General features: G+C 34.8%; 4 protein-coding genes across 4 annotated transcripts; all 4 read left to right on the forward strand.

Annotated features, from left to right (window-relative positions):
- Window positions 1-892: 892 nt before the first annotated feature.
- Window positions 893-3659, forward strand: Tsp_03222 (putative SH3 domain protein). The gene is made up of 11 exons (XM_003379517.1): window positions 893-952; window positions 1065-1283; window positions 1346-1537; window positions 1602-1667; window positions 1822-1942; window positions 2070-2147; window positions 2200-2276; window positions 2339-2421; window positions 2481-2532; window positions 3346-3486; window positions 3555-3659. The coding sequence occupies exons 1-11, from the start codon at window positions 893-895 to the stop codon at window positions 3657-3659; spliced, it is 1194 nt and encodes a 397-aa protein (XP_003379565.1).
- A 2807-nt stretch (window positions 3660-6466) lies between these two features.
- Window positions 6467-14520, forward strand: Tsp_03223 (BAT2 domain protein). The gene is made up of 21 exons (XM_003379518.1): window positions 6467-6596; window positions 6652-6845; window positions 6910-7198; window positions 7241-7477; window positions 7622-7913; window positions 7991-8216; window positions 8267-8530; window positions 8627-8717; window positions 8766-8835; window positions 8894-9064; window positions 9137-9222; window positions 9308-9631; window positions 9802-10453; window positions 10937-11043; window positions 11101-11294; window positions 11380-11521; window positions 11565-11875; window positions 12195-12503; window positions 12561-13037; window positions 13212-13758; window positions 14465-14520. The coding sequence occupies exons 1-21, from the start codon at window positions 6467-6469 to the stop codon at window positions 14518-14520; spliced, it is 5169 nt and encodes a 1722-aa protein (XP_003379566.1).
- A 251-nt stretch (window positions 14521-14771) lies between these two features.
- On the forward strand, window positions 14772-16072 carry Tsp_03224 (hypothetical protein). The gene is made up of 5 exons (XM_003379519.1): window positions 14772-14875; window positions 15098-15212; window positions 15409-15515; window positions 15559-15617; window positions 15981-16072. Exons 1-5 carry the CDS (start codon window positions 14772-14774, stop codon window positions 16070-16072), a joined length of 477 nt encoding a protein of 158 aa, XP_003379567.1.
- Window positions 16073-16701: 629 nt separating this feature from the next.
- Tsp_03225 (conserved hypothetical protein) lies at window positions 16702-21806 on the forward strand. Its single transcript, XM_003379520.1, has 6 exons — window positions 16702-16772; window positions 18184-19097; window positions 19236-19267; window positions 20314-20435; window positions 20592-21151; window positions 21688-21806. Exons 1-6 carry the CDS (start codon window positions 16702-16704, stop codon window positions 21804-21806), a joined length of 1818 nt encoding a protein of 605 aa, XP_003379568.1.
- The last annotated feature ends 198 nt before the right edge of the window (window positions 21807-22004 follow it).

The following is a 22004-nucleotide window of genomic DNA, read 5'->3' on the forward strand; positions in this document are numbered from 1 at the left end:
AACTTTATTGTGGGATGTATTTATTAATAAAATACGGTGATTTGAATTCCAGTGCAGGCTCGATAAAATAAATTTATTTGATAAAGATGCAAACGCCGTTGGCATGATAATTGACTTTTTGCTAACAGTGAGTTATAAAGCGTTTGCAATTTCATTGTAACATCTTTTTTATTTTATTTTATCTTATTTAGCAATATTTAACAAAATAATTTTCTTATGCATTCATTTTGAAAATTTTTGCATATTTTAGTTTTGTCTGCGTGAGAGTTTAGAACATTGATTTTTGGATTTGTGCTTCTTGTTCAAGATTTGCTTTTCAATTCTTGAAAGTATAAGCAAGCATTAAGAGTCAATTTTTCTCAAGTCAAGCGTGATCAATTTTTGTAAAGAAAATGAACACTAAATACGGAAGATAGAGCATTTTAACAATTCATAAAAGTGCTCTTTGCAATTTTATATTAGTTTATTTAATAAATAATAACCTTAAGCAGGCTTCAGCAGCTTAGGGGGAGAGTTTTATTTCAATTCTGCTCGACGACATTTAAAATTTTATTGCTAAAATATTTTCTGTTTTACAAAATCAAATTTATAATCATTATTAGTTAAACACGCGAGCATGTGGTAACAATTATTTTTCAAGTAGAAAATAATTTTTTTAATGTAAAATATTTAATTTCGATCATTTCAATATTCTTCTGATTTATAAAATATGTTTATTTAGTTTTTTGACATTTATATATTGTGTTTGTTCATTGTATTTTAATAATTTAATTTTTTCGAACGTTTTAATTGTATTTGGACAGATTCAGTGGAAGTGAATTTCATTAATGCAATTTCAGTATAATTTCCAAACGCTGTAGTTCGGTTTTTTTTCTTTCTTACATTCATTTTAATGAAACGTTGTCATTGTGGAAAAGTTCATGAAGATACTGCATATATGCCAATTAAATCTGTATGACATTAACTGATTTTCAAAACTATCATCATATTTGTTGCGGTTATTGAATTTTTTATTTTTTATTTATTCGAATATTAATTTTTTATATTCAACTTACATTGTTTAGACTGGTGCAGTTGAGAAAAAGGATTATAACCGAAAAATTAATATGGAAGTTGACAACAGTTCTGCAGAACATGATCAAGAGCAAAGTGAAAAGGAACAACAGTCATGTACTGCGAAAACGGCCGCTGTAAAAAGATGGAAGAAAGTATTCAAAGTATTCAAAGTGAATCAGGCATTTCTCGATTTGAGAAAAGACCATAATCATCAGAGACAAAGAAATGTAAGTTTGCCTGAGCCGTTGCATTCCATGAGCTGTATGAAATATTTATTTGTTGTGATCAGAAAAAACGGTTTGAAAATTCCATTGATGAGGAAGATTCAGAGGAACAGGAACAAAAAGCTGATATCGTAGATCCAGTTTATTTAGCATTGAAACATGCTCAAATGATATCAGCTTCGAAAGATGATCGACATTCTTTGGTTGCAGATGCAGATGATTCTTTGGTCGAAGAAACTTCAAATAAGCAAAATTTAGTAACTATTCCATTTTCTCTATTGTATTTGTTTTTTTTTTGTTTATTTTGTTTGTTATTTTCAGCAAGAAGTGGACAGTTCGAAAATTTTACCTGTTGCTAGTTCTGCTAAAGTGGAATTGAACACGGAAGTACATTCATTTTATATGCATTGTTATAATTGTATGATATTATAACTGATCTGTTCTATGTAGTTATTAATAATTATTTCAAAGATAACACTGAATATTCTCAATATTTGGCGTAAATTTGAAGATTAACATAAGAAAAATTGTTTATTTTTAGGAAAAGGCAGTTTCAGTTGTAGCACCATCCTTAAAAGCACAGCTTTCTACGTCTGCTTTAAATTTGAAAGCTTTTCAAGCAAATGCATCAAAAGCCAGTGGTTTGACTGTAACAACAAAAAGTGTGTAATATTTTTGAGAAATATTGGATATTTAGTTTTTAAATAACTTTTAAACGCGTATTTTATTATTTGCAAAAACATCAGAAGCCAATATAAAAATTTTCTTAATTTCTATTCGATATTTCAGTTGCCAGAGCAATGTCACAACCGCCATCGAATCGAACAGAAGAAAGAAAGAAAACAAAAGTTTCTGAAAATAATTTTAGTATGTTAAAATTTCATACCTCTCACTTAAACGTTACATAATCTCAAATTAGATCAGCGTCATTTCAAAGTGCCACGTTTGAAACAGCCTTACTTGAACATGCAAAATAAAAGTTTCGTAAATTACAAAGTAAGTTAACAACTGAAATAGTTATATGTATGGTTTTTTAATATAATGATTTTTTTGTATAGCAAATTAAGCGTAGCATGTTCTTCGACAAATATGTGGTTATACATGAATTTCGAGCAAAATTTCCGGGTGAACTTGATCTCAGGTAACGTGAAAATGTTGCTACAATGGATGAAATATTCCAAAAATTTTCTACATTATCAGGCTTGGAGATATAATCGCTATTACTGACGTCAATGATACGGACTGGTGGACGGTAACAATTTTTTCCTGTAAAATTTTATAGACAATGAAATGAATTAAGAATATAATGGAAATTGCAGTATAAATGATGCATAATACTATATTACATTCATATAATCATTGCTTATATCTTTCTTTTGCTTTTTTTGAAAAAATTGCACTCAGTAAAATAATATACGTTGGAATTGAATAAAATGCTGCACTATTGCAGTGGAAATTATGAAAATTTAATTATCATTACTAGCAGTTTCTTGATATGAAAAATCTCTTGTGATGGAATAAATGCAATTTAAGGGACATTTATTATTTGAATTATCATATTTTGAAGTGTAATAATACACTGAGAGCAATTTATTGAATGGCAATTTTACTATGCTAATTGTTGATTGTTGATAATGGCGAAATAATTTATTCGTTTGCAATAAATGAATTAGTGAAGTTTGCAATTCCAATTTGAAATGTTAATTTGATGAATAATCATGCTAATAATAAAAGTTGAATAAATGCTTCCCCCCCCCCCACCCAATGAAGTGCGTTTCGATGAAAACACTGCAATACAAATTTTAAATTTATTTCTTTATTTAATTAATTATGTAAACATTGTTTTTCTTCCTGTCAGCTGCGAATACTAATCAATAGTGGTTGATCGATAGGTTGATAACAGCAGACGAATTGTTCGTGGTGAAAAATCTGTTCAACTTTTACTCCTTCTTTTGCTTTTCCATAAATTATAATAATTTGTTTTTATTCTCTTTTCATTTGAGACGTTGATTTATTTATTATTTTATCACGAAGCTGATTTTGTATTAATTATTTTTAATTTCAGGGTTGTAAAGCTGAAGATGTGTATGGCAGATTTCCAAAGACGTCCGTAGAACGCATACGATTTCATGAGCAAATACTTTTGGTGAAGCAAAATTTACACTTATGGGAAGAGCAGAGGAATATTCGTCTTTACAGAGATCAGGTGTGTAAAAAATTAAGCTGAAAATCGACATTTCACAACTTTTCATCAATTAATTAAAAAATATCTAGATTGTATTTGGACAAAGAAATGCTGAAAACGGTTTTGTAACTGTACGTACCGCCAAAGATCATTACATTAATTGCCCAGTTGAATATCTCACACCGTTGACATGAATAACAACATCTACGCACAGCTGATTCAAATTTGCAAACGATGAATATTGTTTTTTCAAACAATACATATATAAAGCTTTGGAACTTAAATTTTATTAAAAATAAGAAATGAAAATGCCATTTTAAAAGAGAAAAGAGTTGGTGAATTTTGATGATTCGACATTATCCGTAATAATATATGGGTATATTAGATAAAATTAAAAGTCACAGAAGCTAGTTTAAAATGTGAAACGAACTTGCATTGCCGACCACCTTTGAATGAGTTAAATTGTTTAAACATAACCAAATTCATAAAATATGAAATTTAACAAACGCTCATTAGCAGTACCAGCGTGAAGGAAAGATCAACTGACACTACCCGCCACACAGACATACGCCAGACGGCTGAATTACGCATTTAGAGTATTGGAGGGAAAAATAGGCGTTATGACGAATCACTGTGGACTAATCAGAAAGTGCTTTACATTCAAGAAACAGCATTTGTTTGTACGCTATCTTTTCGAAATTGCACTTCGACATTATTTGAACTTAAGCATCATATCGCATACAGATAACTTGTATAGTCGCTGTGCTGATCATACATACCTACAAATTTATACTGGCATAAATAATGTGAAAAATTACTTTTCTTGTCTATTGTTTGTTTTTGGCTAACATTACACTTATATTTTTAATTTCTTTTAAATTTTTTTGCAAATTTAGAAATATAAAACAGGTTTTGATTGATTTTTTGTTCAACTGCGCTAACGACAGTTAACTTGAAGAAGTCTAGAGACTTTTTTTCTTGTAATGTAAAATTATAGTGTTAAATTTACATTTCTTTTATAATAAGATGAATAAATTATTACAAAATTAACAGATCCAACTTTAGCTTTCAACTGATAACTGCAGTAGCTTGAAAAAGTAAATAAATGAAAATACTTTCGAAAGAAACTTTAAATTGTATATTACACTTCAGCGATAAAATAAATTCTTTACAATGTAAATTATAAATTTTATTTTTTGAATAATAATGAAAAAATTTTCAACAACAATAACAATTTCTATCGGTAAATTAAAAATGATTTTCAAGATCATTAACCCTGCTGAGCTTCAATACAGTAAGAACGCTTTTACGTTTGTCCTTGTTGCGTTGGCACGTTGTGTTCGTTTCTGTTTGCATTTGCGCTATTTTTTAATTTCAACGGAAGTTGATTATTGAAGAATATTTGGTAAGTTGTCCACCCCAGTCTTTTTTCAGATCAGCTAATAGAGTTTGTTGGCAAATGCTTTTATAAATCATTTTCATTTATCTAACTGAGAAGGTTGTTAAAATTATTTTTGCTTATTTTTTTTAAAATAGTTCGTTAAAATTTCAGACATTAAATCTAATTGAAATTATTCGAATGCAGTAAGCGCATATTTTTTAATATGAGAATAAAAATTCATTAGTTTATTACGACCGTGGCGTTTATCGATTGTTGAAGCCATTTTTGCTAGTTGTTGTGTTGTAAATGTACCCGTTTTCTTTTAGTTGTTGTAAAACAGTTTACAAAGATCCTTCTTATTTAAATTTAAATTTAAATTTTTACAAAGATATTTTCAAACTAGAAAATCTTGTTATGTCCATTATTATAGAAGTGTAAGCTTCCTGAAATCAGATGATTAGAAAAACTGTTACGTAGTGTCTTCGAAAGCTAACGTGCATGTTGTCATCATTACGTGGTTGTTACTACAATATTGTCAGAAATAGCTTTTTGTTAGTAAAAATTTTACTGTAGCTCCAATTTCATAAGTATTCAGTTTCTTGGTTGTTATCGAGTGTGAAAGCTGTTTGGTTTATTTAATATGAGAAACTTTTTGTTTGGTTTTAGGCATACTATCATTCTTGCGTCACAACATTGCTTTCTATTCATATTTCTGTTTTGTTATTTTCTTTTAAATTGCGAACATCATCGTTTGTATTTTTGTGAATTTGATTCTGGTAGGAACCGCCATTGATTGTGTTTTTGTTCGAGCTTAATTTTAGTTGATTTTTTTCACAGTGTGTTAGTTTATTTGTATATTATGTTGTGCATTTTTCACTTTCCGAAACTTCTAACATTTCTGTATCATTTATATGCTTCACATTCAAGACTTGTTGATGTAAATTTAATACCAGCTAATCCACTGGGATTTAATTTGAATTTATTTTCGTTATGTAACAGTAATTTTTGTTTAACAGTGTTTACGGCGGCGCTTTTGTTATTTGTTGCACATTGAAACTTTATTTATCTTTATCATTACAGTAGCAGTAGGGTAGGGTACATTTATTGATTAGCAATTTCATTCCGATTATTAATTTTCTGCGAATTGATGTCATAATGAGCTTTTCATTCGATGAAGCAAATTGGTATTTTTTTTAAATGTGTTTGATCGATATTGCTAATCAGTTTTCAAGGTCACATACAGTATGCTAATGAGTGGTATTTTGATTCAGAAACTCAGTTGATATGGTTTTTATTTTGCAACGTTCCGGAAGCTTTAGGTGGTAGTAGCCGGAAAAAGAAAAATTCAAATATGTTGAAAAATCGCGCATTGCAAAGCGGTTTTCTCGTTGTGACTTTTGTTTTGAAATGTCTACCTATCTTTTTTTAAATAAAGATTATGCTGTAGATTAAATAAAAATTAAAAAAATAGAAATATATTATTTTGAAATACAAATTATTTGTTTTTTTTTATTTATAGTTTTCAGATTTTTATTTGGACATTAAGGAGGTTGTCAAAAAGTTACATTTTGAGCAGTCGTATTTGTCAATCAATGTTGTTCTCTTCCCAGAAGCTTCATTATGTCGGGGCTTTCTGGCAAATCTGTGTACGACAAATCCAATTCTTCTGGCAGCAACAAAGGAAAATTTCGAACTGTGAATATTAGTAATCTTTACAGTGGCAAGTCGCTTTTGCCGTCTAAATCGTTAGGTAAATTTGATTACGGATGTATGAGGTTCACTTTTATAAAGTGGCGCCGATTCAGGTTCAGCTAAACATGGTTTACAATCTTTGGGCAAGGCTACGGCGATTGCTCGTCGTATGCCTCCACCAGCTAATTTACCAAGCTTGAAATCGGAGAGCTCAGGACAGGATCTAAGCGTTGCAATCGTGCCTAGTGGCGTTTCTGGATGGGGACAGAACGAAGGAACCGGAAACGACAGTTTCAAGCCAGTCCAGGTAAAATGATAATTTTATGTTTTATAATATTGGCAAAATTATTTTTTTTTCTTCGTAACTTCAGGGTTTTACTGCCAGTATAGACCAGGATGTTCATCGTCCAACAGGAAGCAGTTCAGTTTTGACATTGAACAGCAGCGTTTCACCTGCAATCGAAGTGCTAGGCAGTGGCAAAGCCGGAGTATCATCTGTAGGAGGACCGGGTTGGAATACGCGAACAAATTCCACGGAGATGAAAGCTCCACCCATGCGAGGTTTTGCCATCTCCCAGTCAGCTCAAGAATTTCCTTCTTTAGAAAGCCCTCAGCAGAAACCTCAGCCTGGCAAAGCGGGTTTGAGTCTCCGACCTCAAAGTAATTGGACAAAATTAATGTGTAATTTTAATTATTTTTGAGTGCTCTGTTTATTTTTAACACATACAGAAGCTGGGAGCTGGAAATCAGGTGGAGGTTGGGCACTGAAAGAATCAGATCAGGTGGGTGATTTTGAAGACAACACTTGCGAATCTGCGATGGAGAATGTGATTCATTTGCAACGTTCGAATTCATATTCGCGGACGATGATGAATTTATCCTCGTCACCGTATCCCCCGGCGTCGATGTACTTGTCCAGAAGTGGAGTGCTACCTTTTGGTCAGTCAGTTTCCAACCATGGTGGCTTTTTGGCCAATTTATTAAATCAACAACAACAACAACAACAACCACAGCAGCAGCAACGAAATTTTACAATGCCGTTTGATAGTTTTTCGAATTCAATGCAAAGATCCAAAGCTGAAGCGTCGTTCACTAGTCGAAGTGAGAAAAGTTCTGCTTCGAATGTTGGCAACAGTGGGAGTGGTCGAAGTGGTGCAGAAGGTAGTTCAAATTACAATTGGAAAAGTAGATCATCACCGGTGGTTGATCCGTTTGTTAATGCAGAAAGAGAAAAACATGAAACAGGCTCTCCTTCTACTGTTGCCAGTTGGAGTCAGGAAATTGAATCCACAAAACAGCGAAGCAGCAGCAATTGGAGTGAAAGTGAATCAGATAGACGAGACTCTCATCAGCAAGCTCTTCTTGATCCAAATAAGTTAGCTCTGCTTCAGTGCTGTTATTTATTAGTGTTTCGTTCGATAATGTTTTTATATGTGTAATTTGAATATTCAGATTCAACGAGGCAGAGTCTGATGACCACGATGAACAGCGGAGCATTCAGGATAGTCGTCAGGAGTGTAATCGCGATCGTTATGCTGTTGCAACTGCCATGGGCACTGGGAAGCATGATCCCAGTGTAGTAGGGTCACCAAATAATCGAACAGTTGTTCAGCATCGACCAAAAGCGAACGTTGCTTTCCGACATGAGGAACGACGAATGCCACAACCGCCAGCAGCGGTAAATTTCTTGTAAATATTTCTTTTTTGGGGAAAATATTATTTTTATAGAACTATATTGGTCAGCATTTCCACTCTGGTTCTTACGGTGAATTAGCCGAAGAGTACAACTGCCAACAAATGCAAGACCCATTGGACGATCGACATTCGCAGCACCGCCGTCATGTCGGCCATCAGACTTCAATGTCCAGCAATGGGACTATGGACATGGCAGACGATTATGCATTTTCTATGAATCCCGCACCGGATAGCTGTTATCGTGAAAATTTTGATTATGAATATGAATTGGAAACTCATCCATCTAATTATGCAAGGGTATGTTACTCTATTACAAACTGTTGTATTTATTTGCGAATTGTGACTGATGACGTGAAATTTTTTTTCTTTTTGACATCGCGTTATAGATTCCAGAAAGAAAAGTGCTCCAGCCTCGAATGCAACGTGAAGCTCGACATGTATCTGGCAGGGAGATGTTTTATCAAGATGGTGAATGAGAAATCTTGTATTTTTTTTTAGTAAAAATTGATTAATAAGACAATATATTATTTAGATATGCAACTGCACTCGAACAGTGGACGTTATGTTATGAATAGTCCTCGTGGTGAACCGATGGGAATGTTGTAGGAATATCCAGGCAGAAATTGTTGTCAATTTTTGAGTAAAATATTTGTATTTTAGTAGCGGTTATGAGAGTCCAGAAAGCACGAAAAGGCAAAATTACGATTTGTTGCCAGAAAGCTGTAACAGCAACAACAGTAGAAATCGGACGCAAGGGTCGAAGAGGCGCTCGGCTGCGGGCAGCGGTCAATCTTTGACAAATCGAACTTACAGATCTTCAAAATTAGACAAGTGAGTTTCTTTTTTTTTGGGGGGGGGGAGGAGGGTTTGAACGTTAATTTCAACGTCATTTTTTATTTTCAGACGACAAGAATATTCTTCATCTGCTAGAGGAGGAGGAACCAGCGAAGGCAGATTTGGTGGTCAACAGCACAGTGATGATTTTGCCAGTATGAATTAGGCTGATGATGATGAACTAGCTGTTACTTATTTCGTGATTCATTTCAATGTTGACGATTTTGCATTTGCTTGCAGGAAATGCTGAAGAACAGCAACAGGGTAGTACGAGTCGTAGAAATCCACGTTCAATGCAGTCGGAGAAGAATGCGGACGTTTTGAAACAAGGAGAGAGAATGGAAAGTGGCGGCAAAAATATTTGGGAACAACGAAAAGAGCGACTAGATAGAGACACAAAGGCGGATTTATTAACGATGAAGATGGAAAATTTGTCACTGGATATTTCTGCTACTGGTGCCAGTAGTGGCCGTCAGTCGAGTTTGAAGTACGAAGAGTCCAAATTTGCCGCACATGATAATCGTGGACGATTGGAATTTTTTTCAACTCGTCACATGCAAGAAAGTATTGGTCGGAATGTGAAAGATTCCAATCGAAAGGGCATCAATTCTAGAATTAGCAGAGTCCACAGGACACAGTCGCAGCAAGACAGTTTGGAATCCGCTAGCAGCCGCAAGCAAAATAAAGGCAAGTGATTAGTTGTTCATTGTATTAATTTTATGCATAATTTTAAGCGTGGTGTTTTCTTATTGAAGAAGGTCATCAAAGTAAAGATCAACAGCGATCGCAGAGAAACAAGGACAGATCTTCTAAGCACCAGCAGCAGCAGCAGCATGGAACGGATAGGGTGTTTGTTAGGGAAGGTTTGCATCGGACAAGTCGATCGACGACGACTGTACAAGCGGCCGGTAGTGGTGGTCGTCGTAATTCCGAAGACAACGGTCGCAGGAGGATGTCGACAAAATCGGACAGCGTCGAGTTGCAAAGAGCTGATGATTTGATTTCATCAACCGCCACGGCTGTTGGTGGAGGTGAATCAAATGAACACCAGTCAGAACAACAGAAACGTTTGAATTATCGCACTTCTGCTGGTGGTCGGGCTTACAGATCATCTGCTGGTGGATCTCATTCTGGAAAAACTTCGTCTAGAACAACGACGGATGGACGAGCTGTGCGTGGTCACATCTACGGACGGACTTTCGAACGAACACGGGCACCTAATACCAGCGGTAATAAATCCAGCAACACTGCATCGGTAAATTATTCTGCTGGCAGTAATAATACGGAAACGTCACTTGAAAAGTGGGAAGAAAGTTTGTCGGAAAATAGTGAGCATGATGTCGTCGTCGATGGCCAACTTCGTCAAAAATCGAACGCTCATCAGCGGTAAGTGTTGTACAATAATTCTTTCTAGTTTTATTCTTTTTTTGTTAAAAAAATATATTAATTTGAGCTATTTTTTTTAATAATTAATATATATATATATATAGCAGTCGTTTGGATGGTAGTTACAAGCAGCAGAAGCGTCGCGTCGGCTTCGGCCGAACAGGTGCCTCTCGTCAGGGCAGCAGTTCTCGCTATGCCAAAAGCAACGGTCAGTAGATTTGATTTGTGCATTTTTAAAATTGAATATTATTTGTATGATCTGAAAACGTGACCTTTTTCTCTTTTCTAAATATTGTTAAAAGTTTGTACGTAATTTTGTTTTTGTAAAACTTTGCTTTTGTTTTGTGCTCTCATCTATATATATGTATGTATATTGTTGTCTGTGGTTTTTGTTTTAGCTCTGCACGGAAACCAGGCGTTCGTTCCAAAAAACGGGCAAGTCGCCAGCCATCAGACAACCAGTGCTAAAGCGGCGAATTCCAGTCAGCGACTAGATGGTCGTGAGCTTGGGGACATGCATCGAGATGGCGAAAATTCTGCACCGAAATCTGATGAGCTGGCGACAGCCGAAATCACCACCAAAGACAAAGGTGGGTTGTATTGTGCAGTAGATTTGTTTTTTTTATTTTTTTCTCAAAATAATTCAGGTGCAGTGGAAAAATGCCATCGCGACACCACGTCCATCGGTACTACCGTCACTGGTCGCTCCACCACCGCCAACACAACAACCACTACTACGACGGTGGAAAATAATCGTCAAGATGGTTTTGAGGAGCTGTCTTTGAAAAAGGAAAGGCGCCGCAAAGATGAAGATTCTACTCTGTCCGACAGACCGGCAAATGTGATTTAATTTCCATCTATTCTATCTATCTTCTTCTTCTTCTTCTAATACGAATTAGTATTAATAACTTTGCATATGTAAACAGGATCGACAACATCAACGTCCACGACAGTCTGGTGGTAATAGCACAAAATTGAGAACGAATAGCAAACGGACTGGCAATCATGCTCGCAAAGGAAGAGGTGACAGAGGTGCATCTGATTTCAGTGGCAAAGCATATAGTGGAAGTAACTATAGAAAAATTACCTATTTTTATTTGTCTGCTTTCAGCAAGTGTCTATCTATATCATCTGTGTGTGTGTGTGTGCTTGGATGCATGTTTCGCTGTTTTTTGTTTTGCAGATCCAAATCCAATGCAATGGACTTCGATAACATTGGGTACGCCGGACACATGTTTCATGCCGATGTACGATGATTGCACCACCCCTTTGGTGAATACTGCTGGAAGTGTGTCGTTGGGTTCACTTGGCGACGATTCGTCTCGACTGCCCTCGAAGACAGGTGTAGAAATTTGGGGTGCACCTGATCCGGTTCCATTTTCCGGTGCTCGTTCTAGCCATGCTTCCAAATCTGTGCCGGGAGTAAGTTCCTTTTGCTGTTGTTATTCTCTTGTGCTTCAAAACACGACTAGTAGACTGTCTGGTGCACTGTTTGATGCTTGGACAGGGGATGAAAGCGTGTGAAATTGACTTGTTCGAATATTTCATTATTCCGACAGAGAACATACATTACTTTTGTATAGAATCATTAATAATGTAGTTGCAAGTGAACTGAATTTAAAAAATTTTTTTAGAATTTTATCTTAGTATTATTTTGATAATTAGTAGGTTAGATGTAATTTAGAGCAGAGTAGTGGTGTGTATTTGCAGTGTGAATTATTTTTCTCTCTAAATAATGCAGTCGCACAGTATGCATGGTATTTTTAAGGCCGACTCGTCGAAGATGAAAATTGACTTCAAATTGGATCAAACAGCTGATTGCAAAGGTAACAACCCGGTAACGGATGAGTTAAGTGAGAAAATTGCGTCAGTGAAAAAAGTTTGGGAACAGTCAGAGCCAAGTGCGCACATTGGGAAGGAAGTGGAAGCGACGACGCTGAACGAGCCTGCCGAATGTGCATCTGGTTACGCATGCGTTGGTGATCATCCGTCCTTGGAGAGGAATGATCGTACTGATTGCAATATGGAATTGAGCGCAGTGGTTGCTGCTGTTGCTGGTGGTGGCGCCGGCGGCGGTGGTGGTGGTGGTGTTGTCACCAATGCACAGGGGATGACCACTAAATTGGAAGCACCGAATGTGGCTATGGTTCGTCCCCAACAGTTGTTGATCGAATCCTATGGCCAGCACATTGATCCGCACTTGGAAAGTCATTACACAGCTAGTTCTGCTCCTGTTTTTTACGAATCGAGCCGAACCGCTTCGTATGGACATGTACCTTTGAATATGAAACCCACCGGCTGTGATTTTCCCACTGCAGCTCAGCTGGCTATTAACGGTCAGCAGCATTTGGCTAGAAATTTAATCGGAAATGGTAATCCAGCCTCTTACTCTCAGCAAGCTAGTTCTGTTTTAAATTTTCACAGTAACATAGCTGCATTTGACACATCGATAATGAACTGGCTTCGACCACCGGCGGCGGATGCAACCGCCTATTTGACCGCTGCTGCATCGAGTGATTCAAACGCGGCGGCGATGTTTCTGGGCCCACTGAACGAAATGCGTTCTAATCCCGGCGCTTCTGCTGTCAGTCATCCGGCTGCTGCCCCTTATGCAGCCATTAACGCGCCGCAGCATCAGACCTCTAGTTTATTTCATCACCATCACCACCACCACCATCATCATCAACATGCGCAAAGTCGATCATCTACATCCCCATTGCTGTTGTGGCCCGATCCGAATTCGTCGATGTTTTCTCAGTCGCCTCATTTGGGAGTGGTCGGAAGCGCAACGCAGGCGCCACATGCACCAGTGGTCGGTTGCGCTGCCGGTGGGACAGCTTCTGCACAAAATGCAAGCAGTCAGTTGATGAATTGCTTCCAACAAGCTCATCAGTCATTTCAAGCGAATCACGGCACTGCTGTTATACCACCGGGAGGAGGACATTCTCTTTTTGGAAATATGCCAACATCTAATCGGCAGAACACTAACGTCGACCCAACTAAACAGCAGCAACCAACTGCCAGTCGTGGCCAAAGCAGTTACGCTGGATTTGGCCCACCTAATCAGATGCACAATCCCGTTGCTGCTGCTGGTGGCGGTGGTAGTGGTGGTAGCGGTTACATGTGGAGTGGACATGTGCCTCAGAGTCAAGTGCGAGTAAAGAGAGAAACGTCAAATTTTAATCCCACAATTGGACCCCCATCACAAGCGAATCCAAAAGGTTCATCATCATCACAGCTTAAAACAACCCCTACAATGGCCTCATCAAAGTTGACGAATAATGCGGTTTCAGCTGGCAGCGGCAGTAAGAAAAATTCTTTGACTAAGCGTTCTAATGCTGCCAGTACTGGTAATACTAGTGGTGCTGGAAATCACACTAATAGCAATAACAGTAACAGTAGTAATAACCACAGAAGTAATAATATCGGAAGTGGTGGTAATGGTAATGGCAGCAGTAGTGGAGATTTGTTACAGCAGATGGATAAATTCATCAACTCTGACGATGTTGTTGTTGGTGTTGAAGAGCAACAGCGGCAGATTGCCTCTTTGGACGAAAATAAGCTGATTGAAACACAAAAGGTCGACTGATAAAGATAACACTCGAATTACGTTCTCTGTTAATTTTGCTATTTTATATACCTACTTGTTTTGGTACATTTCGTGAGTGCGTTTTCATCCTGTGTTGTGTTATTTTATTCTTTCATCACACCAGCGAATGTCTGTGTAATTCAAATTGTTTTTTCTTCTATCTGTCATGTACAATATGCGATGCATTTTGTTCATCGCATTACTTCGTACAGTTTATAAATATGGAAGCACACGCGCACACAAAAGTACACATGCACCCACATGTTGCATGCTTTGTGCTGTTATATTATCATACTGTATTGTAAAATAGTTTTGAAAGTTTGTTTTTTAACAATTTCATTCTGTTTTCCTATCAGCAATTTCTTCCTTTATTAGTATACGAAGAATTTCTGTATTGTGCATTTTTCTTTCTTTAATTTCAGCTGAGAAACGCGGAAGTCACCGTTGCAGGCTTCTGAATCATCATGTTCTTTTTTGAGCTGTTTTTCGAACGCAGGCAGTATCAACATTCATAAACGCGTTTACATGTTGATGGAATTTTACTCGTCGTCATTTCTGATATCAATTTATTATCATCATTATACCATCACATGCATACATTAGTACATATACATAGAACTGTGTTAAAATCGTGTACTTCGGTTCGTTTATTTTTTTATTCAATTTTTTTTATAAAATTCCACATGACAGCTGTCAGATGAAATTATATGAATGAAGTGTTTGATGAAAATGCGATGGGCAATGAGCGTTACGCAATGTCGAACTTTGTTTGCTGATAATTTTGAAATTGCACAGACGAAGTTAAGTAAGAATGTCCGTAAATGGAAAATAATGTAACACATCAGTGGCTGCGCTTGAAAACCTCAGTCAGCTTATCTCGTTATTAAGAGTGTTCTGACCTCTTGATTTAAGTAGCATGAGCTGTCACAAAACGATACACTAGAAAATGGCAATATTTTTAGCAAGCCAAATTTGTAATTTAAATTAATGAATACGATCGATAACATGAAAATAATAAATTCTCTTTTTGAATTTACCGTATACTGGTACATCAGGTACATGTGGATACTGTGGCATTTACAGCAATGCAGTTTTAGCGAAGTATGGATGGATGTGCGAGCGCCAGTGAACAGCGAGCAGGTAAGCCGCGAGCATCTTTGTGCAACGAAGGTTTCAAGGTCTCATTCTCACTTTTTGTAAATTTATTATACCATTTATTAACGTAGTAATAGGCGCGTTTGTTCAAAGCACAGACTAAGGAAAAAATAGCAGTTTTTTACACTGCCCAAATTTGGATATAAAACAACAGATTTTATCATTTCGAAAAATATGTTAAGTTGCTTTATTGTTTTTTTGATAATTACAGTTTGCGTTCAGTTTTCAACTATCTATTCAAGAGCTGTTGTGGATTGCATTACAGCAGAATCTATTTGAAGAAATCTTTGATTGTATTTCTCTTATAGTTGTATTTTTGTTAATTCTTATTCTCTGTTTACAATATGTAATATTTCAACAGGTACAAAACCTCACGGCAAAATGCGCACCTCACTGATTACGATGATATGCAACATCGAAGTTTGAATTTTCATTGATGAATACCGTAATATAAAGAAAGTCAGGTAAAATTTTTGCATAATCATGCGTATAAGTTTTATTTATCGATGAACAAATTCTGAATCAGTTTTGCATCACTGCATAGATTACGATTATATATTTTCATTATTAAGATATTGCTAGCTATAAGAAGATCATTTGTATTTATTAGTTCAGTGTCGACTGTTGTTGCACCACAGCTTTGTTTGATTTTTATCTGGAAACTGTAAAGTTTAAATAAGTAAATGCATATATATATTTGTGTGTGTGTGTACTTAATGGAAATATTTTCTTTTAAGTGAAAAGAATATTATGATGAAAACGTAAAGTTGTTCATTTTTACAGGGATGTTCTGGTCACTTCGATTCAAGAAAATATGTTTCGATCTATATGATTTTGCAAAAGGTGATGCATTTTATCTTACGCTGAAATTTTAGCGTTATTTTTTTTAGGAAATGCATGATAATTTGTTCTCAATATTATTATTATGTATTTGATTTTATTTATTGTATTGCAATTTTTACAAGGCTTTTCTCATCAGTATATGATGCATTGTTTAAGTAATCACATGGTTGTGAATTTGAAAATAAGTTATGAGATTTAGATAACATTTTTTCCTTGCAGTGAATATTATTTTTTTCTAAATTTAAATGTTCGTCTAGCATCTAAATTCTCTCATTTCATAAGTGCAAAGTTAAATACTACTGGCGTCATATTTCTTTCTTATATTCTTTCATACTTCAAGTGACAGCTGCTTTATTATATATATGTATATCAATCTCTGGAATACCCTTTAAGCCAATGAAATTTCAAAAGGAGAAGCTTATCAGTAGCTCTTGCAGAATATATGTCAAAGATTATTATTGTTCATCGTTTAGTGGTTTACTCAGTTATCAAAGCAAAGCAATATTCAAATGAATAAATAGTAATGCGTAAAATCTTTTTCATGAATTTATAAAGGAAAGATGTGTTCAGACAGTGTTTTTAGGAACGATGAACACTGGCATGATTGTAGCTTCATTGAAAGTGGAAGATAGATTTTCAAATTGAAAGTTGATTCTAACAAATGGCTGCTACATTGTCGTCAGCGTCAAAAAAGCCAATTCGACGTGTTCGTTTTCTCAATGACGACAGTGGGTAAGTGAATATTTGTTGTCAATTTTTAAAAAAATTTTGTTAAAACAATAAGAAGAATGCAAGATTAAAATATTTAAAAATTCGTGTTGAGATGTCCGATAAGTGAAATGGAATTATCCAATTCATTCCGAAATATAAACCTCCAGAAAATGGGTTAAAAAAGTAATGCAAATACTTTTGCTCTCGTGAATGCAATTTTTGCAATTTCCTCAATCACAGACTTTGGTGAATGGCATGCGCAGGCGCAGTTTTAAATTACAATTCAGGCAATTTTTGATTCTGAAGTTCCTCCTCTTCTGAGCTGCTTGATCACTGAACACAGACGTGCACAGCTGAAAGCAATTGTTTTACGTTGGTGTGTTTCCTGGTTTCATCAATCGTTCATCATCCCCTTGACGTTGCACACTTTTTCAAGCGAACAGACAACAAGCTTTATTAGCTTATCATCTGTTCAAAATAAACAAATAAATAAAACAATACTGATGCTTGAACGAAAGAAGATCACCACCACTGTTTGGAGAAATCAGTGGGATTTCGCTTTACAAACGAACAATTCTATTCTTGTTGTGTTTTATGAAGCTGACTCTGTTTCTTTACTCTCTTTTCACTCACAGTTAAATTGATCAAAAAATCTTCTCTTTTCATGTCTTTATTCTCTTGGGTAAGAAATATCTTCCAAACTACGGGCAATGCCATCATCATTGTCGCATATTTTCTTTATTATTTGATAAAGTACGTTTTTTTTATTTATTTATTTATTCACTTTTATATTTTTAATAATAATAAGTGAAAATGCGCACATTGCTTAATATATAAATAAATCCAAGTGTTATAAATTGTTTAAAATGCTTATTTAAAAAGGAACATTTGCATGAAGTATATAAAAAATTATTACATTTAATGAATGAATAATTGTAATAGTTGTTGCGCGTATATTATTTTGGCATATGTAAAAAAGAGTAGAGGATTTGGTGAGAAAGCTTAACCGAGAATTTTGAACAGCTGCTATTTTTGAAGTTTACCATTGGTATATTTGAATTTAATGTTTATTGAGATGGTAGAATGCTAATTAAAAATTTTAATAAACCGCTTTCAAGGTCACAATAAGAATACGATGCAGATTTATATATATTCAGAAGCTTAGGAGTATTCAGAAAGTGCATTTATAACTTTTTATCTATATTGTTTTTTTGAATTTCTAATATTTCCAAAAAATTTTTGAACGAATTCTTTTACTTATAGATTTACCTTACGTGAATACGTATACTTGCAGTAGTATGATTTAGAATTTTAGTTCTGCATATTTATATGTTTTATTTGTTTGTTGCATATTCATAATAATAATAATGCAATTTATTGTGAAATTTCTGTTATTTTTTTTATTGTCATTTCTTAAAAACTGCTTATTTAGAGGTAGTGAAAGTACAAATGTAGCGAATGATAACCGTAGTGATGATTATAAATCTTGCAAGTCAGGTGATTCTGTTACAAATGATGCTTTATTATGCCGATCAGGTAGTTCGGAGAACAGAGAACAAAAATGCAGCACGTCGGAATTAAAAGAAATACAATTATCAGTTGATGATGCAAATCAGAATATTACAATCAGCAGTAAAGCACCAATAGTAGTAGGTAATGTTGATGAAGAAGCGTTGTTTTATCCTGGTGGATTAGTTGATGGCTGTCACGGGGAAAACAGAAGGTCACATTCATTTAGTGGAAATTTAATTGGAAAAGAATTACTATCGAAAAGTGATGCAAAAAAATCTACAAGCCCACCGAGCGTTGTGATTGGACAAGAAACTGTTCGAATAAAATTGAATCCAAGATTTTCAAAATCGGTGCGATTGGCTTCAACTGATTCAGATGAATCATTATCAGAAGCGCAACCTTTACCAAAAAATGCCGCTACGGAAAGCACGATATCCAATCCATCGATTATTGTACGTCCCATAACAAACGTTACAATGTGCAACGTTATAACGGACAAAAAAACGACTATCGTACATCGTCGGACAGAAAGTTTTAAGCAGAAGAAGTGCACCGAGACGTTATCTTCTGCAAAGTTGGTTTCAGTGGAGAAAAGTAAAGAAGAAAATCTTCCGGAACAACCTGTAAAAATAACTACAGTACCGGTAACTTACATCAGCACTCGTCAACAATCTGCAAATGCTGCTGACGTGCAGGCGTTGCCAGATGAAGCATCTAGAGAAAGTGGATTTCATATTCCCAAAAGCCGTTCATTAAATGCTACAGCAACAACAACATCCGTAAGAACGATTTCAACTGGAAATTTGTCAGAGCCATTTTGCTACATATCAAAAGGTATTGTGAAGAAAATCTTTTTTCTTTTTGCACATAAAAATAATTCTAGATGATAGATTTTTAATACAGCATTTTTTTAAATGAAATTTTAATAATTTTTTACAAACAATATATAGATACATGTATATTCTATTTTAGATCAACTTCAACGTGGCGGAGTGTTTGAACAGGTGTGTAAGTGTTTTGAAGTTATAAGTTTGTTTAAGAAAAGCACTGCTTTATTAAATATAATCAGTTGTTTGAAAAAAGTGAATAACCGAAATATATATATATATATATTCATTAAATACATCATCAGTACGGGATGTTGTGATTGCACGCGCAAATGACAATTGTGTTTGGCAATTTATAAGATGACACGCTCAGTGAAAACAACATCACTTCAGCTTTCTCTGATCATTATTGAAAGTGTTTGTGCATATGTGTGAGCAGAGAGCATTCGAAAGAGATGCTAAGCGCCTGCTTTTAAATATGTGAAATGTGTTTGTGTTTTTTAATTTTCCCTTCTTTTTGCAAGCGTCTTGTTTTGTTAACTGTTGCCTAACAATCAACACCATCTTATCATTAGACAGGTAGTGTTTTTTTTTTAATTTTAATCTGTTTATTTGTTTGTTTCCAACAATATTTTGATGCTAATGCGCAGTTTTTTGGTTTAGCTTTCTGTTTGATGAAAATATTTAAATTTTCTTCTTCATATAATAATAATGTGATTATTATTATTATTTGTAAATTGAATTTTATAATTATAAATGATTGTTGATGAAATAAATAGTGGATAATTTTAATTCTCAAGCAAAGCTGATAAAATATCTGTAAGTATTTTTTTCGTGTTTTTAATTCAAAGAAAATCCCTTTGAATGAATTGAATTGTTACTGTAAGACTTTTGAATTGATCACAGGTAAAGATTTACATTGAAAAAAAAACGAAATTTTAGAACAAAATTTTTATGCATTGCTGTTGCTGTAATGCAAACGAAGCATGTTGATCACAACAGATGACGTCTTTTGCTTTATCACGTGTTCCATTACCTTGAAATTATTTTCCGCTGGCTTTAGTTAATGCTAATCGCTTTTCCGTTCTCTCTTGTTTATTTGCTTATTTTGATATATATATATATATATGTATAAAGATGCAGTAAGATGAAGTATATTGGTAGTTGCTTGAAACTTCGTGGGAATTATAAAACGTAGTAACAGTTGTATGTTCTATTTTCAGGGAAATCGAATATCGAAGAATACTTCTGAATTCATTTCTGCAGTGCCACAAATTAGAAGAACCCAAGGTTTCCAAAAAGTAACCAGAAGCTGCAACACAAACATGGCTATGGCAATGGAAAGGTAAAGTTTAATAGCTGTTCAAAGTTTTTTTTTCAATTTAAATTACTTCTCCAAAAACGCTTCTTAAATAATCGAAAATCGTACTTGTAATAAACATTATTTGTTGTAAAGTGGAAATTATTGTGATTATAAAATGGAAGCATTTTAACTTTTCAGTCCTGAAAAGTGCCACCAACTTTCACGTTCTCTTACTTCGAATGCTCAAGCAAAAGAGCGGGGTGTGGAGATGTTCATGAAGCAACGTGAACGCGCAGAAAAATATACAATTGACGAAAATACACCGCGGCGTACACAAAGACCAATTTTAGTTGTTCCAGCGGCAAAGCCACCGCTTGTGCAGCCTTCAGCCGCTTTTAAGCCTGCTTCATTAATTGGTATGGTTCGTCAACTGATGTTGGGCGAAAACTCATTTTCATGTCTGGATCTCTGTTTAGACAGTGTTCGTGATGCCGCTGATCGGAAAGAGCTTCTTTACGAATTATCCAGCTATGGAAGTAACACGCCCGCTTACAAAAGAGCTGCAAGCTTAGGCCCTGAATTTAAGCGTATCGCCGATGCATCTCCGATCGTATTTCAAAATGTTTCCACTGTTCCAGCTTCTTCTTCATTCAACCTGAGCAAACAGATTCGTCTTAAAAGTGCTGAACCAACATTTGATAGTAATACTATCGAGGGACAGAATCGTTCCACATTTTGTGTGAAAAATAACATTTCTGGTATGTATGTTTCATATGTTTTAATGAACTTTGTTATATCAAATTTTTATTTATTTATTTATTGCTATTTGAAGCATTTCAAAATTACCTATTTTAAAGGCATAAATTAAGATACAATCTACCATGTAAAATTATTTGTCATGAAGTTTTTTTGAGTGTAAATTTGTCATAAATAATATTAATATTTAACGATGTTTTCTTGAAAAGACATCGTGTAATCTAATATTGCATTGTGTTATTTAAACTTGTTCAGTACATGTTGATGTTTGAAAGTATTTTATGATTTGCACCTTTTCGTAGTGAAGTTGTTATCAGCTTCAAAAAATTTTTTATTATTTCGCAGATTATCCAACCGAAAACGCAATGCAACCGCTTTACATTCAGTGCAATGACCGGTTTATGGGAAATACGTTTTATCCTTCCCCCAGGAAAAATTTCAACACACTGCCTCGCGGTTGGAAATCTCAACATCCTAAAGAGCGCATCCTTTGAAAAATGCTCGTTTAATTTTGTCCGTATTCATGGTATAATTTCAGTTTTTTTTCAAATCTGCTTTTGCTTTGAAAAGACAATCTTCATAGCATTTTTGATCAATTGTATTTTCATTTTGAATATGGAAGACACATTTTCATTTGTTATGCTTGTTGAAGGCTGATTTTTTCTTGCCTGCAGAAAAGTCGCATATGATAATAGATGGAAATGCATTTTTAAAGCAATCAGTATAAAATATATTCACAAAAAATAAAAGTTTTTATTTATTTATAAATTTTAATATTTGCTTTATATTTATAACAAACAATATATGTTCTTTTAATGTTGTCAGGTAAGTTGAATACAAAAATGATTATTTTAG

Source organism: Trichinella spiralis (assembly GCF_000181795.1).
Source record: "Trichinella spiralis strain ISS 195 chromosome Unknown Scfld2, whole genome shotgun sequence".
Taxonomy (NCBI): domain Eukaryota; kingdom Metazoa; phylum Nematoda; class Enoplea; order Trichinellida; family Trichinellidae; genus Trichinella; species Trichinella spiralis.

Coding starts and splice junctions, on each gene's coding strand:
- Tsp_03224 (XM_003379519.1), top strand. CDS start 14,772: ATGCGATGGGCAATGAGCGTTACGCAATGTCGAACTTTGTTTGCTGAT. Junction 15,213..15,408: donor AGCATCTTTGTGCAACGAAG/GTTTCAAGGTCT, acceptor TGATAATTACAG/TTTGCGTTCAGTTTTCAACT. Junction 15,618..15,980: donor CGATGATATGCAACATCGAA/GTTTGAATTTTC, acceptor TCATTTTTACAG/GGATGTTCTGGTCACTTCGA.
- Tsp_03225 (XM_003379520.1), top strand. CDS start 16,702: ATGGCTGCTACATTGTCGTCAGCGTCAAAAAAGCCAATTCGACGTGTT. Junction 16,773..18,183: donor TTTCTCAATGACGACAGTGG/GTAAGTGAATAT, acceptor CTGCTTATTTAG/AGGTAGTGAAAGTACAAATG. Junction 20,436..20,591: donor ATGGCTATGGCAATGGAAAG/GTAAAGTTTAAT, acceptor TTAACTTTTCAG/TCCTGAAAAGTGCCACCAAC.
- Tsp_03223 (XM_003379518.1), top strand. CDS start 6,467: ATGTCGGGGCTTTCTGGCAAATCTGTGTACGACAAATCCAATTCTTCT. Junction 8,836..8,893: donor GGTGAACCGATGGGAATGTT/GTAGGAATATCC, acceptor TTTGTATTTTAG/TAGCGGTTATGAGAGTCCAG. Junction 11,876..12,194: donor CTTCCAAATCTGTGCCGGGA/GTAAGTTCCTTT, acceptor TAAATAATGCAG/TCGCACAGTATGCATGGTAT.
- Tsp_03222 (XM_003379517.1), top strand. CDS start 893: ATGAAACGTTGTCATTGTGGAAAAGTTCATGAAGATACTGCATATATG. Junction 1,943..2,069: donor TTTGACTGTAACAACAAAAA/GTGTGTAATATT, acceptor TCGATATTTCAG/TTGCCAGAGCAATGTCACAA. Junction 2,422..2,480: donor CCGGGTGAACTTGATCTCAG/GTAACGTGAAAA, acceptor CTACATTATCAG/GCTTGGAGATATAATCGCTA.